A 15,742-nucleotide genomic window follows, 5' to 3' on the forward strand; every position below is an offset into this window, starting at 1 on the left:
AGATGCTGTTGTGGGCCTCTCTTACTCAGCTGGATCAGCGTCAGCCGTTTTTCCAGGCTGCGGTCTGTGTGCTGCACACTGAGTCAGAGGCAGCCCTGCACAGATTTCTTTGAATCGCTGGTTTCCTCCCAGAGACTCTTGACACCCTGCCAACAAAACAGGGCGTAGCTCATTAATTTTATTTTTTTTTTCCCTTCTCTTTAAAGGCAGTCTGATTCATAGTAACTCCTTTAAAACAGAGTGGAAAGACACCACCCTCCCACACCACCGGAGGAAACTTAAACCAGCACCAGGTCACTCCCCTTCACTCCAGCTCTGCACTCGGGACACCGGCGCTGCAGCCCAGCACGCTCCTTCTTCCACAGGTGCCAGCACCGGCCCCAGCCCACACGGTAAGAGCTGCCCTTGAGAATCCTCACCAACTTCTCTCCCTCAGTGGCTGCTCCCCTCTCCTAACAGCACCAGTCTGCCTTTCTCCTCTGCCCCTTCACTTCTCTTCATCTTGCCACTTGAGCTGGCTATGGCACGCACCTTAATTTTCATCTTTTGCTTTGAAATCCAGCTGCCTTGCGGGGCAAAGGGGCGCTGCAAGGCGCCCTGGTTGCAGCAGCAATGTTATTTTCACCTCCGGGACACGTGAAGCCAGGGTGCAGGCACGGGTGCCCAACCTGGGCCAGCTCTCGCTCAGGAGCTGCTATGTGCTTTTGGAGTAGCATTGTTGACAAAAGTGGAAAAATGCCTGCTTGGAATTAGGGCTTCAGGCTCAGTTTTTCTGGCGCTCAAATACTTCTGCTTGTCTCCTTCCCCTCCATAATTAGTTTGCCAAGCTCTAATTTAAAACAAGAGCAATCATTCCAAGTGAAGGCTGAGAGGTCCCAAAGGTGCAGACGCTGGAGTACAACGGAGACAATCTCTCTTTTTCCAGGGGTTCTGGCTCCTGAGGCTGAAGCCAAGCCCCAGTTCTGAGCAGAGCCAGGGGAAGGGCTCAGGGAAATTTGTGTTACACCTTCTGTGGCAGCACAGCCACTGGAGTGGGGAGCACTGCGAGGCAAAGTGGGGGAGCGGGTGGAATTGCTAGGAGCACCATGCTCTGCTGGAAGGGTGTGTCAAGCAGATAGACACACCGATGGGAAATGTGGGATTGCAGAGACTGGCAATTCTCCCTCTTCACCTGCCTTTTCTCTACGCAACCACCCCCTCTTTCTTTCCCTCCTCTTCTTCACCATTTCTCTTGTTTCGTCTGTCTGCTGTGGTTTGCATCCTGCGGTCAAATCCGAGCTATTTTTGAGGTCTGCGAAAGGGAGTGCAGCAAAGCCAGTTTGTTGGCACCACACTGGTTCCTGTTGCAGGAACTCAGCCCGCCCCTGCACAGTTTCAAGGGTTGGAAAGAGACTGAACAGTATTTAGCCCAATACAGCCAGGAATGGGTGGGGCCCAGGCTGGGACTGTGCATAATTACTATATGAATGAACTAGAAGCTGAGCTGACTGTAACTTTTTGAAAAAAGAATGGATTTTGTGAATTTTTAAGTCTCCTCTGGCCCTGTTGTTTGTAATTCAGTTACGCAGTGGTGCCTACTGACTAAGAAATAAATGTGTTGGAGTGATGGGGAAACTGACTGAGGCAGCGAGTGTTTCCAGGGCATCAGAAACTGGGATGGGAAGAAGGCATTTTTGGAACTTGTCATTTAATACGATTAACAATTAAATCATACTGATATTTAAAAAAATGCTGTGGCCACAGAACAACTTTCACTCAGAAGCTTTGAATTCCTCAAGGCACCTCTGAGAGCAGATTTGCCCAGGAACTGCCCACTTGACATTTCTGGATGTAGTGGGATTCTTTTCTGAGCAAACACTCAAGGGAGGTGGGCATGAAGAGTGTGAAAACCTGGAGCCCTTAGCTACTCTTCCTATGATAACAGGGGTTTGAGCCAGCCAAATGCCTCCACCCAGTCCCCCTGGGGACTGTGAGCACTGAGAGAGTGAGGGCTTGAAGGCAGCTTATTTCTCTTTGCTCCCGTGGGGATTAGCATCGGAAAAGGATCATAACTGAGGTACCTTACTAACCCTGCAGTGCCTGGAAGCCCCCCTTGAAATGCAGCGTCTTGGTGGGGTGCTCACCCACCCACCCTGAGGAATTCCTGTCAGTAGGCTCCTGTGGAAGCTCCCCCAGCTATGACTAACCACCCAGACATGTGACACACGGGCTGAGCCATTCATCCTGGCTACTACCCCTGTGTGAGAGCGGGGATCTCCACTGGGCACATGCCATCCCCAGGGATACCTCTGACAGCTGGGGAGCCCAGCCACACCCAAGGACACAGTCATGCAGGAGTGACTGATGTGGGATCTTGTGGAGAAGCACCAAGCTTGGGAGTGGGTGCCTCGGCTGCAGGGCTGCTAGTGCTCCCCCAGTAAGACCCTGCTGCTGAGGACACAGAGCCCTGGGCTTGGAAAACCTGCCCTTCTGGCCTAGCCGGTGGTCTTTCAGTTTTGCTGTGTGGGAGCGGTGCGAGTGCACGCAGGAATTACTGTTTGGTGGTCTGGGGTGGAGCAGAGGTTGTATTTTGAAACAGTTCTGGGAGATTTGCTGATAATAGCATGTTTTTGGTAAAAGAGCCACCTCAGGGCCTTGCTTATAATGAGACTGGGGAGATTTGCTGCAAGCACTAATCCTTCTCTCTATTCGTCACCCTCCCAGCCGCAAGGCACCTACATGGCACTCAGCCTGTGCCTGCTTCTGTTTCCTCAGAGCAAGCAAAAGCAGGAGGGAGCCTGCTTCCTTAGCCCTGCCTGCTCCCATGGGGCTTCCTGGAGCCCTTAATCCCCAGCTGGCTGCTGGGACCCCCCTGCCATGGCATGTTTCCCCTTGCTCACCCCCCAGGTCACTTAGCGCTCCCTTCGCTGAGTGCTGCGTGGATGGCAAAGGAGGAGTGCTCCCTGATGCTGGGCTGGAATTTGCCCTCAGATGCCCTGTAAGGCAGAAATAACACTACTAGACCCCTTTGATCTTAGCAGGTTCCTGTGCCTGTACCTTTCAATAGGGAAGTGACAGCACTGTCACCCAGCACAACATAAGGCAGGCTGCAAGGCATGGCACTCCTAATTTTTTTCCTTCCTTCTGTTTTCCAACAAAAAATTAATGAGATAAAACTAAACAACTATTTATTTACCCTCCCTTCCTTCAAGGCAGGGAGCTGCTCTTCTGCTCCTCTAAAAGGGAGGGTGAGGAAGGGGATTTCCAATCTTCACATCTGGAGATGGATGTTTAATACTTCATCGGTCTTTTCTGCTGAGGCACAGCAGCATTCACAGAAAAGGAGGCTCTTCTCCATGGCCCTGCCAGGATTGATAACTAACTCATAGTCATTTCAACAGGGGCAGTGAACAAATGTGCTGAAGCACATCTCAATTATGCCTGTATTGATCCTGTCAGGGTCAGTCCATACCCAATCATCCCACAGCGTGACACAGGGTGAAACAGCAGTTCCCTGTATAAACTGCCCAGAGGGAATCTGGAGTGCCTCTTAAGCTGCTTTCTGCCATTACACTGCAGGGAGAGCAGCAAAGCAGCACATCTCGGGGCTGCCATCTGGAGTGTGATTTCTTCAAACCCTGCTGGGAGAGTTTTGGAAAGTACCTCTTTAGCTAGAACAGCTTGACAGTGAACAAAGGAAACTCTGGCCAAATTTGCAGCTTCACGCATCCTGCTCCTCCTGAGCTGTTTTCAGGAGGGCAGAGGGTATATGGAAGGTGCTCTCTTGGCTGGACCAAATATAGCCCATGCCTTGTCATAGAAAGGAGGGACAGGTTAGGACAACTCAGCTCCAAAACCCACATTGCCCAAGGGAGTGACAAGTTTGCCAAGATCATAATTGAGATCTATCCCCTTTACCCTGTGAAAACAAGCCTGTAGCAGAGGCATGGGGAGACACCCATGAGGAGAGCCCAGGGACAGATCTGGGCTGGGTCATCCCCAGTCCTGCAGGAAATGCACAGAACCCTGAGCACTGGGGTGGCTGACACAGGTGAACAGTGACTCATGATGAAGGCTCAGCTCTTGTGATGTGAGGCCACCTGGCAATATGTGTTTGTATTTGAGGAAATCCAGGGTGAGGACCTTTGTTGTCCTTTTGCCCTCTCAGGGCAGAGTCTGCTGAAGGAGGGGAGTTGTGAAAGCAACCTCCAGGACTGGGTCCATTGTCCACATTCTTTTCATTCCAGAGAGATATCTTCCCTGTATTGGCTCCAGCAAGCCTCTGGGAAAGATAGTGAGAGCCTTGGGAGCAAGAGGGGAGAGCTACAAAATGCTGAGAGGCTGGAGCAGGCTGGTCAGAGGATTGCTGAAGACCAGCTCCAGGAATGTGGGCCACTGCTGAAGGAGAGCTGGGCACATCCCCTGGCTGTGACAGCTTGGGCAGCTGAGCCAGCCTGCCTGCCCGCTGCCTCCAGTGCCTGCAGCTGGGCCAGCGTGCCGTGCCCTCAGCAGGGGAGCCCCTGATGTCTCCAAAGCCACACGGAACACGAACCAGCTTATACCCTACTGAGCACAGGTGTAAGGAGCCCTCTGAAAGCCAGATGGGGTATTTTATACCACAACCACCTTTATCCCACCCTGCAGGGAGCACTGACCAGGTCCGGGCTGCACAGCATCCTCCTGTGTCTGCTTTATACGCACGCTCCCCCCAGTTCATCACTTGTGCGCTTTGGTTGAAAGAAGGAGCTTTCACACAATTTTGTATTTGGATCATGCACAGTCTTTTACAAGATGGCTTGCAGTAGCAAAGGCATCCTGAAAGAAAACTGACCCAAAAGCTCAGACTCTTTAGATGCCCCCATCACACCTTCCTCAGTGTCTCACGGGCTGCACTTGCGTGTTCAGAGATTTTGCAGTTTTGAGAGACACACACGCTGTAAGATACAACTTCTTTTTTCGAGTTACCCTCCTTTGGAGAAGAAAAAAAGGAATAGCTACACAAGACTGTCTGTGCAAATCACAGGACTACAGTTTTAATCCAAGAATGCAGCCAAAAGCACAGCTGATGTGGGCTTCACAGTCCTTCAACCTCTGTCTAAGCGCTGTTGCAAAGAGGAAAAGCAGGAAGTCCCACCAGCATCGATCTGTGTACTTTGGCTCATGCCACTCTGTAACCTGAGCTTTCCTGTCAGAGCTGTCAGATAGTTTCTCCCACGTGGGCACTGCCAGTGTGGCACAGGTAGTTGATCTGTGCACCCATGAAGAGGCTGTGCACCCATGAAGAGGCTGTGCACACACAGACAGACAGACAGACACACACAGACACACACCCAGAGTTCACAGGGATCCCACAGATGCACACTCCCATTCATGGGGGGAGCCGCACGGAGCTGCAGATGCACACCCTACACACAACACGTCCGCGCCCAGACTGTCGGTCCTCCCACAAATCTTTCTCGTGTATCTCAGAATCTTGCTGGAACTTCTGCCAACATTCAGGGTCTAATTAACCCACCCAGGGACCACCCAGCACTCTGAGGGGTGAGAGTGCTCTGCCTGGCGCCTTTGGAGGAGCAGAGGAACCCTTCTGAGCCTCCCTTAGCTCCGGGGTTCCCTTCCCCACCCTCGCTCTTGCTTGCTGCCCATCAGTCCCAGCCCTTCCTTGGCATGCCTAGGGTGAGGAGTGACAGTGTTTTCCTCCAGCAGCGCCTGCTGGCTGCCTGCCAGGCCCCAGGCAGCTGTCTCTTCCCTTTCCCACTACCAAGCGAGCATTGGGAGTTTCAGTTGATGTTGTCACATGGCTGAGCACTCAAGGGTGGTTTCTTCTGGAGAAAATGCCAATTTCTCACTGTCTGCCCTAGGAATTCTGATATTTCCCCACTCTTATATGAATCATGAGCATGAGAGCTGGAAAACCCTTATGTGTCATCTTTTGTGACTCCCCTCTGCAGCTCTCAGTGAGTGGAGGTTCATCAGCAAGGGTGGATTCTTGAGGAATTTGTCAGATCCCATAAGAAATTTTTCACATGCTGGTGTTTCACTACTCCCTTGGGAAGGCAATTCCACTGATCTCTTGGAGAGAGAGTGGAATTGATCCATTCCACCAGGAAATGATTCACAAGAACCAGACAAAATCTTCCATTTACTTTAACTTATTTTCAGCTGTAGCCCCTCAGGCTGGTCAGCACTTTCCTTTTGGTTGACATCAACCTGCTGGTTTTACAGCCTTGCTGTGGCCCATGTGGTCACCACAGCCATTACCCATATGCAGGTGAGATCTCAGGGCCATACGCCAGAGGCTCCAAGGTCTCCGTGTGCCCACGCACGCCTCCTGCCCAGCCCTTCTCCCACACACGTGAAATCTCTTTCCAGAGGCACCAGCCTACTCATCAACGAGTCTATAAAAAGCATCTGACTTGTAAATTGAGTCAGGCTGGTCTGTCAAAACCAGGCTGTCAACAGCAATGCTTACATACAGTAGTTTGGAAAAGACTGGAGTCAGCAAGGACTCTGGATTCATCAGGATCTGAAGCAAGAGACAGGGCAAAGGGTGGAAGCAAAAGGATTCTTCCCTGTTGTTTAAAGTTGTCATGAGCTTTCCAGTAAGGATGTGACATGTCCAAAGTCATCATGGCACTGAAATATCCGAGAGATATTCACATCTTTGAATCCTGAGAAATGGCTCTGGGCTCAGTGAGGACTGGTGCTCATGGCCCACACAAGGACGAGGTGTGCAGTTGTAGCAGGTCTAAGATGCAGCGATGGTCTCAGATCAGTGAAAAGGCATGTGTACAAATTCTGCAGAAGGTTTTATCCCACATTGAGGTTTCCCTTACTGGTAGCAACATGGCAGCATTGCTGTTTGTGGGTTGGCTTTGCACTGAGGAATGCACTGGTAACGGAGGTGGAAGCTTGTGGCTGTCTCAAACAATACCAGACAGTTTTTATTTTCTGTACATTACTGTCCAGTTTTATCCTTCGTTTCCAAGTGGCCTTGGCCCTGATTTGAACCACCAGTATTCCTGCAGTGATTCTGTGCCCCTCAGACAGTGGCCAAGTGCACATGCTTTCTCTAAATATTGGACCTCCTACTGTCCCCATCAGAAGACTGGGAGAGTCAGACCACTGGTCTGACTTACTACTGCCTTCCTTATATTTTGTAGGGGCAGCTGGGAAAGGCAGAATTTCTTTTGTGTTAGTTGTTTTCAATCTATGGAGATTTTCGTTGACATTCTAACTAAAGGCATTTGTTTTTTCCCCAAAAAGCCATCTTTCCATTGTTGAGGAATCTAATGTATCAAACTAAAGAGTCCTCTGCTGAAAAATTCACTTTGAAAGGAGTCAGAGGTCACCAGTGTGCACAGGCAGTTGCATGTCTTCTTCTCCCTGGAAACTCTAGGGAGCTACAGGATATTGACTGGGTTCTCACCTCAGCCAGCATCTCTGACAGTACACCTCACCAACTCAGCCTGGGAGAGGCAGTCCCAAGCAGGGACCTCAGTTCAGAGAGGAAGATGGAAATGGAAGTCAGATGAGCTACATCCATTAAGGAATACTTGAGATCTGAAATATTTCAAATTTAGTTGAGAGTGCCCTGACTTTTCACCTGAAACAACCCCATTGTTCCTGCAGAAACATCCTGTACACTTACCCTCTAGTCCTTTCACTGCAATGCACTTTCTGACAGAGGCAAAGGACCTCCACCTAATCTGGCTTTTACCCTCTTGAGTAACTCACTCCCTGTATTTGAGGAGCTATACCACTGGCCTTTATCATATCTCCAAGTGGCACTACACATTCCATCCTGATCCTTTGCTAAGAAGCAAACCGGGGCAAGGACTCACTTCTCTGTATTGCCCTCAGACAGAAAGATCCAAAACACTTAAGTAGGCAGAGGGGTGATAGAGGTGGCAACAATCTGCCTGCATGAGAAGACTTTGTCTTTGTTTTAGGCAGTAGATAGTACCAGCCTGCTTGAGCTTGAACTGGGGTGCAGCAGAGCTGTGTGTTGTTCCCCAGAACGTGTACTCCTGCATGGTCAGAGAAATAGTCTCTACACAGCTAAGAGTCTGCCATGCTTATCTGCAAGGTTTTTGTACTGTAGGCTTCTATGGTGATTCTTATTCATGCCTACTGTTGGTGTGGCTTGTTATTTCTCTTCATCCATCACCTCATGAAAAGGAAAGTCCGCTGTTATCAGCACAAGATCTTCCCTTGACTCATGCAGGCTGTTCAGCACATGCATGACCTTCACTTCCCCACCAGCCTGCCCGACCTCAGTAGTCCTTCTTCTGTTATGTCTCATTGCTTTTTTCCTTGTCTCAGTTGGGGTCTCCCCTCTGAAGGATGCTTGGGGAACACTCACAAATTATTTGCTTGACTGGTTCTTGAGAAGCAGTCCTAAAACTGACAGTGTCCTGAGCACTTAATCTTTCAGGGTTAAATTATTGTGGTGTTTGAGAGCTTTGGGGTGAGTCAGTGGAAAAAACTGGCAGCTCTAGGAAGGCTGAGACTGACTCATAGCCCAAGAAGAGCCTGAGGAACTCCAAATGCAGCTGCAGTTTAGGTAGGGGAATGGAAGAAAAGGCATTTGCATGCAATTCTGTCCTATTGCTCCAGCAATGTGACCCCACCCTGTAGTGGAGAAAGATGTCTCACACTTAACAAATGGAAACGGTATCCTGTCAGTCCCTGACGCTCTGCCAGTTTCTCTGTCTAATGGGAGGAAATGTCCACGCCACAGCATCAGAGACAGAAGTGAATCTATTTCAGTGCCGTTCCTTCACCCATGGCTCCTCTGGGATTGTTCTCTCGTGTTTTATTTAACAGGCAGAGAGAGATGAAGAAAGGGGAGAGCAAATGAATACAGAGGGAGGCTTGTGCTTTCACTCACAAAGAATCAAAACTAAGCTGTGAGCACATATCCCCTGGGGGAGTTTGCATTTGATAGCCTGTGTGTTCAGGGAGAGGTGCTGACGTTCTCAGGAAGTAGGTGCACTGAAAGCACCTGAACTAACACTGCTCTCCTGCAGTGTTAAAATAGGCAGAAAAAGCAAAGGGAATAAAGGATTTCAGTTTTTTCTTAGAGTATTGGTCAAAGTCCTGAGTGGGGGGGTCATGATTTTGGAGGATTTTTTTTGCATTGTAAAGTAACGTTTATCCCTCATTTTCATTTCTGAATGCAAACAAAAGATGCATGCAAAAAGACTGTTCTAGTCCTTAGGATGTCATGAAAGTAGGTTTTTAATCTTTCAAGTAGAAAGCTTTGTTTGAAGGTCCTAAAAAAAAATAAGGAAAAAAAAAGTGTGGAATGAGATTTTAAAGAGGCCATGGAAAAATACATCCATCTAAGAAAGTTTAGCCACTGTTTAGTAAAGGCAAATTTCAGAGCAGGCAAGTTTGTCAGAGTTTGGTTTATGCTTGCCACCACCCTATAGTGTCAAAAGCACTTGTTAAAGTTTGTGTAAGAACCAAGGTAACAAAAAAAAAAAAAAAAAAAAAAAAAAAAAAAAAAAAAAAGAGAAGTAGTCAAAGGGACAGAAAGATTAGACTCAAGAGTTTGCTGCAGATTTGTCACTTAGTCATGGCAACAGCAGTAGTTTCTCAGTTTGAGTTGCAGTGCTGATATCTGTATCAGTTGCCATCCAGCATTTTGAAACCCTTGTTCTTTTTACAATGGAAAGAAGGGGTTTAACTCTTAGGTTAAGTATGTTCATGTGGTAGCCTGCATATACTGTTGAGAACCTGAATTTTAGCAGTGCTGAAATCATAAGTGTCTGTCTCTACAGTCAGAGGAAAAGTCCTAAGAAGGCTGTGCTTTCTCCAAGATCATCACTAAGGGAGGCACTGTGACAAGAGAGGTCACAGTGACCAGGCCATCCAGACAGACCAAGCTCTAGAGCATGAGTTTGCCAAGACACCCCAAAGCAGACAAGCAAACCTGGCCCACATTCAGCAAGTCAGGGCTTAACATCTCCAGAGAGCTCTCCAGCTGAAGGAAACCTTAGAGTAGACACAATTTGCTGAGGAGATGGGACTAGTCACCAAACCTAATTTGTCTTACTAAAGAGTTGCCTTGTTTGGGTGGGAGCAGTGACCTGACAGAACTGGTTCCTTGAGATCCTAAACTCAAGGAATTCTTCCTGGTCACCAGCTAAAGCTGAACTGGTCAAAGTGCCACTGATGGAGAGGCCCTGCCTACCCACTGTGGTTTGGGAAACTGTATACAAAGCAGTGCCAGCAACAGCTGCAGCATTTTACAGGAACACACTCCCACTCATGGCCACAGGGAGAGGAAAGACAGTAGTGGAGTGGGTGGAGTCATTAAGTGAAAAAGACACATGAATGGGACTTTACAAAGCCTTTTGTCACAGTTTGACTGAAAGACATCATAAAGTATAAGTGTGTTGTTTCATGACAGTGTTGCCACACCCTGTACAAATGGTGACAGCGTCAGACCCTACCTGAGTCACCTGGACCAAAATAACTTGACAGCTAGCATTAATCACATGCTGATACTGCTCTTCAGTACCACTTCTGAGTGAAAGAGCAGCACGGCCTGTCAAACTTTCTAGGAAGTTTACTGGCCACAGAGTGGACTCAGTAAATGCTTCTGCCTGAAATATACTCACTTGATTTGTGTGAGTTGTCTGCACTCCTTCTCACAGCTTAGATTTGTTCCTTGTATTTCACATTTTCAGGGGGGAAGCCATCAGTCTTGACAAACCGTGTCATGCAAGCTTTCTGAAGCACATTCCCCTCTCTCTTTCCAATCACATGTTCATCAAAGACAGGAAATCTTAAAAAAAAGTAAAAGTTTGCAGGGTACGGAGGCAAAAAGAACCAAAACAAACCAAAGAGGAATTTGCATTACAGGAGAATCTTACTGGATTAATAAAGTGACCTGCATGCCTCAAGTTTTAAAAGGGAAGCAGGCAGTCTTCATTGCAAACCTGGGCATCTCCCCCAGCTCCAAAAAACCTCATGGCATTTCTGTACTATCCCCTTCACTTGAAGGAGTGGTCTATGGAGTAATTGCCACCCCTCTGGCTCACTCTCCACAAGTACTCAACAGCTGAGGCACCAAGGAGCCTACAGTCCCCCATTCCATACCATTGTCTGTGACCCAGAATAGATGGAAGAGGCTGAGACACCGGAGGAGAATGGGAAGAGAAGAATTTTTCCCGACCTCTCTGAATCCCATGGGCAAAACCTCCTCTTTCTAGAAAGTATGCCTGGAGTATGGCATTTTTACTTTACATTAACACACATCAATTCAAGCAACCTGTGTATATATTCAGGCTATTTTTAAAATGCCCCCAAGTTATCTACCCATGCTCTACATCTCCTCCCATATTGGCTCCTTAATCTTCAGGCTCTGTTTAACCTCTTGAGCAGATTTTGATGAAGTTTTTAGTTGCCTTGTTTTATTATTATTATTTGGCAATTCCACATTTCCAGCGTGAACCTAAGATTGGCCTGGGTTTTTGCATGTAAACAAATCTTATGGTAATGCTGTTCTTTGACTCAGTTCTTCCCTTCACATCCTCCCTCTGTTCTTGCTCTCCCTCAGAGCTCTCTGGTTGGTGACACCACCTAGAAGACACCCAAGATGTTGGTGCTACTGGCTGGTATCTTTGTGGTTCACATCGCCACTGTCATCATGCTCTTTGTCTCCACCATTGCCAACGTAAGTAGACTGCCCTGGACGAGGCATGGCTGTCCCCTCCCGCAGCAGCAGCCGGCCTTAGATACAGCCCAGACCGGGAGGGTGGGTGCTCAGGCGAGGGTGAGGAGCATCCACTCGGAGCCATGGGGAGTGAGGAAGCAGTGATGTGTGGCTCAGGGAGCAGGAAGGCGGTGGCGATGGTACAGCAGGCAGCCTCTGTCTGTCACCTGCCCGGACCCCCGAGCCAGCAGCACCTCAGCGCCGTTCCTGGGGCCGGGGAGCTCAGCAGTGCCCGGCTCAGCGGTGCCTGGCTCAGCAGTTCCAGGCGGCTCCCACCCGGGCGCGTCCCCCGCCAAGGGGCGCGGCGGGGCCCCGGGAGCTCCGGGCCGAGGGGGACCCCTGGTGGCGCCGCCCGGGTGCCCGCACCCCCGCCCGCCCTCGGAGGGCATTGCGGGGTCCCCTCGCACCCGCCTGGCCAGCCGGGACCCCCCGCCGCCGGGCACAGGGAGAGGCCAGGATGACCCGGGAGATTTCTCCACGATGATTGGAGCAGACTTCACGGTGTTTTGCCCAGACCAAATGACTCCTGCCATGACAGGTGCCGTGTCCCACCTGTCCGGCGCCCACCTTTCCGGGCAGTTGGGCTACTGGTGCTCGCTTCACGGTTTAGTCAGACAGAAGAGCAAAGAAGCTTTCCCGCCCCAAGGCACAACTGTTCTATCCTGTTTCAGGTTTGGATGGTGGGTTCTTCCAACTACGCAAGGATCTCAACGGGACTCTGGCTGCTGTGCAACAGGACCTGCACTCAGCTGCCAGTTAGCAGTGAAGATGAGGGTAAGTTACAGCCGCATTTTCGTCGTGGTGAATCGCAGGACATTGATGAGCACTGCCGAGACCGAGTCCTGACCTTCTCCAATCTATTCTCTGTGTTTTGACAGCTTCCCTCAAAGCCGTGCAAGCCTTTATGATCCTCTCGATCATTTTCTCCGTTGTGGCGCTCGTCCTGTTCATTATCCAGCTGTTCACCCTGGAGAAAGGCAAACGTTTCTACATGACCGGAGCCGTCATGCTGGTTTGCTGTGAGTATGCACCTGCGCACCGTGCCTGGCTCCCTGCGTGTCCCACTGCCTCTGTGAACACAAGTAGCCACAAATGGTCACCAGGGGAAGTTGTCAGCCAGCTAAATGTTTCCAGTGGCCCAGTTTTTGTTACAAAACAAGGCACCGGGAAATTGGAAAGTGTTGGGTTGGGATTTTTTTGGCTGTATACAATGAAAGTATTTCCAGATTTTCATTAGGAAATCCCAGTGGGTGTTGCAAAATACCTTTGAAAGACAACAAAAAGGATTCAAGTGTTTTGGGGGAGCAGGGGAATAAACAGTTAGCTACTGCACATGGGATTCAATACGTGGCACCAAACTGTCGTCAGATCTTATTACTGATTTTCTCCTAACAAAGGTTTATTCCTCATGGCACCCACTAAACAAGCCCCAAGTGTCTTATGTCATCACAGCTGCAAAAGAAATCCTCCACAAATAAGCCTAATGGGCAGCAGCTCCTCTCTCATATGGCACAAGACATGCTTTACAATCTCAGGGGACAGCAGCACTTCAGAAGTCTTGCGGCAATGCTGGTTTCTGTGCGTTTTCCAACTCTCTTTTCCCTCTTCCTTCCCACAGGGATGTGCATTCTGATTGCAGTCTCCATTTACACAGCTCGGTTCACAAGCACAGTGGCGTTCTCCACAAATCCTCACCACGGCTACTGCTTCATATTGGCCTGGATCTGCTTTTGCTTCAGTTTCATCATTGGCATCCTCTACCTTGTTCTTAGGAAAAAATAAGGCTGATGGGTGTCCAGGGGAGAGGGTTGGCTACTGGGAGTGGGGAAGAATTACTCTGCTGAGAGAACTGTTGGGCCAATAGACAAAAATAGCCACCATCATCACCATTGCCACCACAGAAAAATCACTAACAAAGCTAGAATGCTCAGAAACTTCTTCCCTCCAAAGAGAGGGAGAAACAACTCCTACTGATCTAGCACTTCTGGGGCTAGAAATCTGCAAGTGACCCAGGCAGCTCTTCTTCTTTTCTGCAAAGTTGTGCCATACCTTCACAAAGCTTCAAGCTCAGCAGTGATGATTAAAGGGCACCACATAAACAAGGACTATATCTTTTTCTCTTCCTAGAGCCCTTCTCACTTACATTTGAGTGTGCCTTGTGAGTTGGGCAGTGAGGATTATGACCCCTTTATTTGTCCATTGAAACAAATGGGATGGGCCTTTTGTTACATTTTAAAATATATATATATATATATATATGCACATAAGTGAACGATAAAGATATTAAATTGAGAAAAAAAAGAAATTGGATTAATTTTGTATTAAAATATCTACAAAAATAAGGCAGCAAATTTTTTTGCTGTTCTGTTTTCTATTTGATATTCCCATGATTGAATAAGATACAAGTAGGAATGGCAAATATACAGGCATGGATGATGGAGAGAGAGAGAGAGAGAGAGAGAGAGAGAGAATAGGGGTAGATATACAGAGGTTCTTAATTACAGAGGGTGCAGTTGCTCAGTGGTACACACGCAGGGAGGGAACCACCTGGATATGTGTCTACACTAAAATAATCTTCTGTTCAACTCCAGAGCATGGTAGCAGCACTGCTACATCGCAGATCCTTACTGAGACAAGTCCTTATGTGTAGGCAGGGCTTTTTTCCCACATCATCAGCTGGTAGATGATATTAATTGAGTGCCCCACCTTGTGACAAAGCTCATCTCAAAAGTAGATAATGGTTAGCAGAGGAAAGTTATTCCCTAATGAGAGATTTGGAGAGAGGAAGTAGCGCTTGTGAGTTTTGCTCCTTGCTGCACAACATTAGGCCAGCCACTTAACCCGGTGCTTTTCATCTGCCAAATCCTTCCATAAAACTAGCTACCTCCCAGGGTTGCTGAGAGATTCTGATTCCACTCTGTAACACAAGGTCCCCATGTGAAAGGCTGGCACAGGAAAGTTAGGCACTGGTACTGCTGCAACCCACAAATTTCTGTTAGTTTGAAGAATCTCAGTCACAAGAGGCATTTGCAAGAGACGAGGTCAAAATTTCCTGTGACTCCATTCACAACTAAAAGGTAGAGAGTATTTACAGATTGTGCATGGATGCTCTTTACCTCTCTCTCTCTTTCTGTTACATTTTCTTCTTATATAGACTTTATAAATTTGGTGGACGTATTCTAGTACTGTATGTTGGTGTTTCATTAACAAAGGTTATTTCATATATAGTCATTGTAAATATTTTGAAATGCATATTTTTAACTTTGTGGGTATAAAAATAAAATCTGATTTCCTTTCTAATAAAGAGTTTTGCTGGGGTTTTTTTTCCCATTCGTATTTCAGAGATTTGTTAGCAGAAGTACTTGCTGTTCTTACTGAATCTCAGCCCAACCCTTTCAGACAATGCAGAACTACCATGTTCTCTTGCATACCAGTATATGAGATTTCCTGTTCTGGAGGGAAGGAGGAAGCAGAGCAACTCTCAGAGCTCCTGTTTCAGGCTGCCTGCAAGCTCAGGCAGACAGTGTGAGCAGTGGTATCACTCAGTCTCAGTGCCAGGCTTTGCCTCACACCCAGGAAAGCTGGAAACATACGTTCTCACTCTGGCAGAGTCTCATCTGTCCTGAAGCAAAATCACCAAGGTGTTTGCCTGGTCTCATGAGTTGGTATAGGTGTTACCTCTCTAGTGTTGTCTGGCCAAACACCTCTGCAGTTCTAGAGCTTGAGCAAAGAGTCGAAAACCCAGGACACTGGCAGATCTCAGAAAACTTGGGGCACAATCCTGTGAGCTGTGAGGTAAGATCTAGCAAGAATCAGCTGTGTAGGAAATTTTTCTTTATCCATTAATCTACTGCAGGGAGAGCTAAGACATGCTAATTGAGGGTAGAATGGTGACATGAATCTTCAGGAGCTGAAGTTTTACCAGAGGGAGACCTCTTATTGCAGGGTCTGGGAAGGGCTCACAGTGTGCTGTGGGTGGACACTTGTCTTGGTCTCAGGAAGTTCCAGGAGTCACAGATTATAGAATATGCTGAG

General features: G+C 48.3%; 1 protein-coding gene across 1 annotated transcript; it reads left to right on the forward strand.

Annotated features, from left to right (window-relative positions):
- The first annotated feature begins 246 nt into the window (after nucleotides 1–246).
- EMP1 (epithelial membrane protein 1) lies at nucleotides 247–14,994 on the forward strand. The gene is made up of 5 exons (XM_084205541.1): nucleotides 247–392; nucleotides 11,552–11,668; nucleotides 12,379–12,481; nucleotides 12,586–12,726; nucleotides 13,326–14,994. The coding sequence occupies exons 2-5, from the start codon at nucleotides 11,591–11,593 to the stop codon at nucleotides 13,487–13,489; spliced, it is 486 nt and encodes a 161-aa protein (XP_084061667.1). The 5' UTR covers nucleotides 247–392; nucleotides 11,552–11,590; the 3' UTR covers nucleotides 13,490–14,994.
- Nucleotides 14,995–15,742: the final 748 nt, after the last annotated feature.

The sequence above is a fragment of the Fringilla coelebs genome (genome assembly GCF_963513975.1).
Source record: "Fringilla coelebs genome assembly, chromosome: 5".
Taxonomy (NCBI): Eukaryota; Metazoa; Chordata; class Aves; order Passeriformes; family Fringillidae; genus Fringilla; species Fringilla coelebs.

Bases quoted from the DNA above. Each gene is read 5' to 3' on its own strand.
- EMP1 (XM_084205541.1), top strand. From the start codon at position 11,591: ATGTTGGTGCTACTGGCTGGTATCTTTGTGGTTCACATCGCCACTGTC. The intron at 12,482-12,585 runs GTAAGTTACAGC...GTGTTTTGACAG, and splicing joins AGTTAGCAGTGAAGATGAGG to CTTCCCTCAAAGCCGTGCAA. The intron at 12,727-13,325 runs GTGAGTATGCAC...TCCTTCCCACAG, and splicing joins AGCCGTCATGCTGGTTTGCT to GGATGTGCATTCTGATTGCA.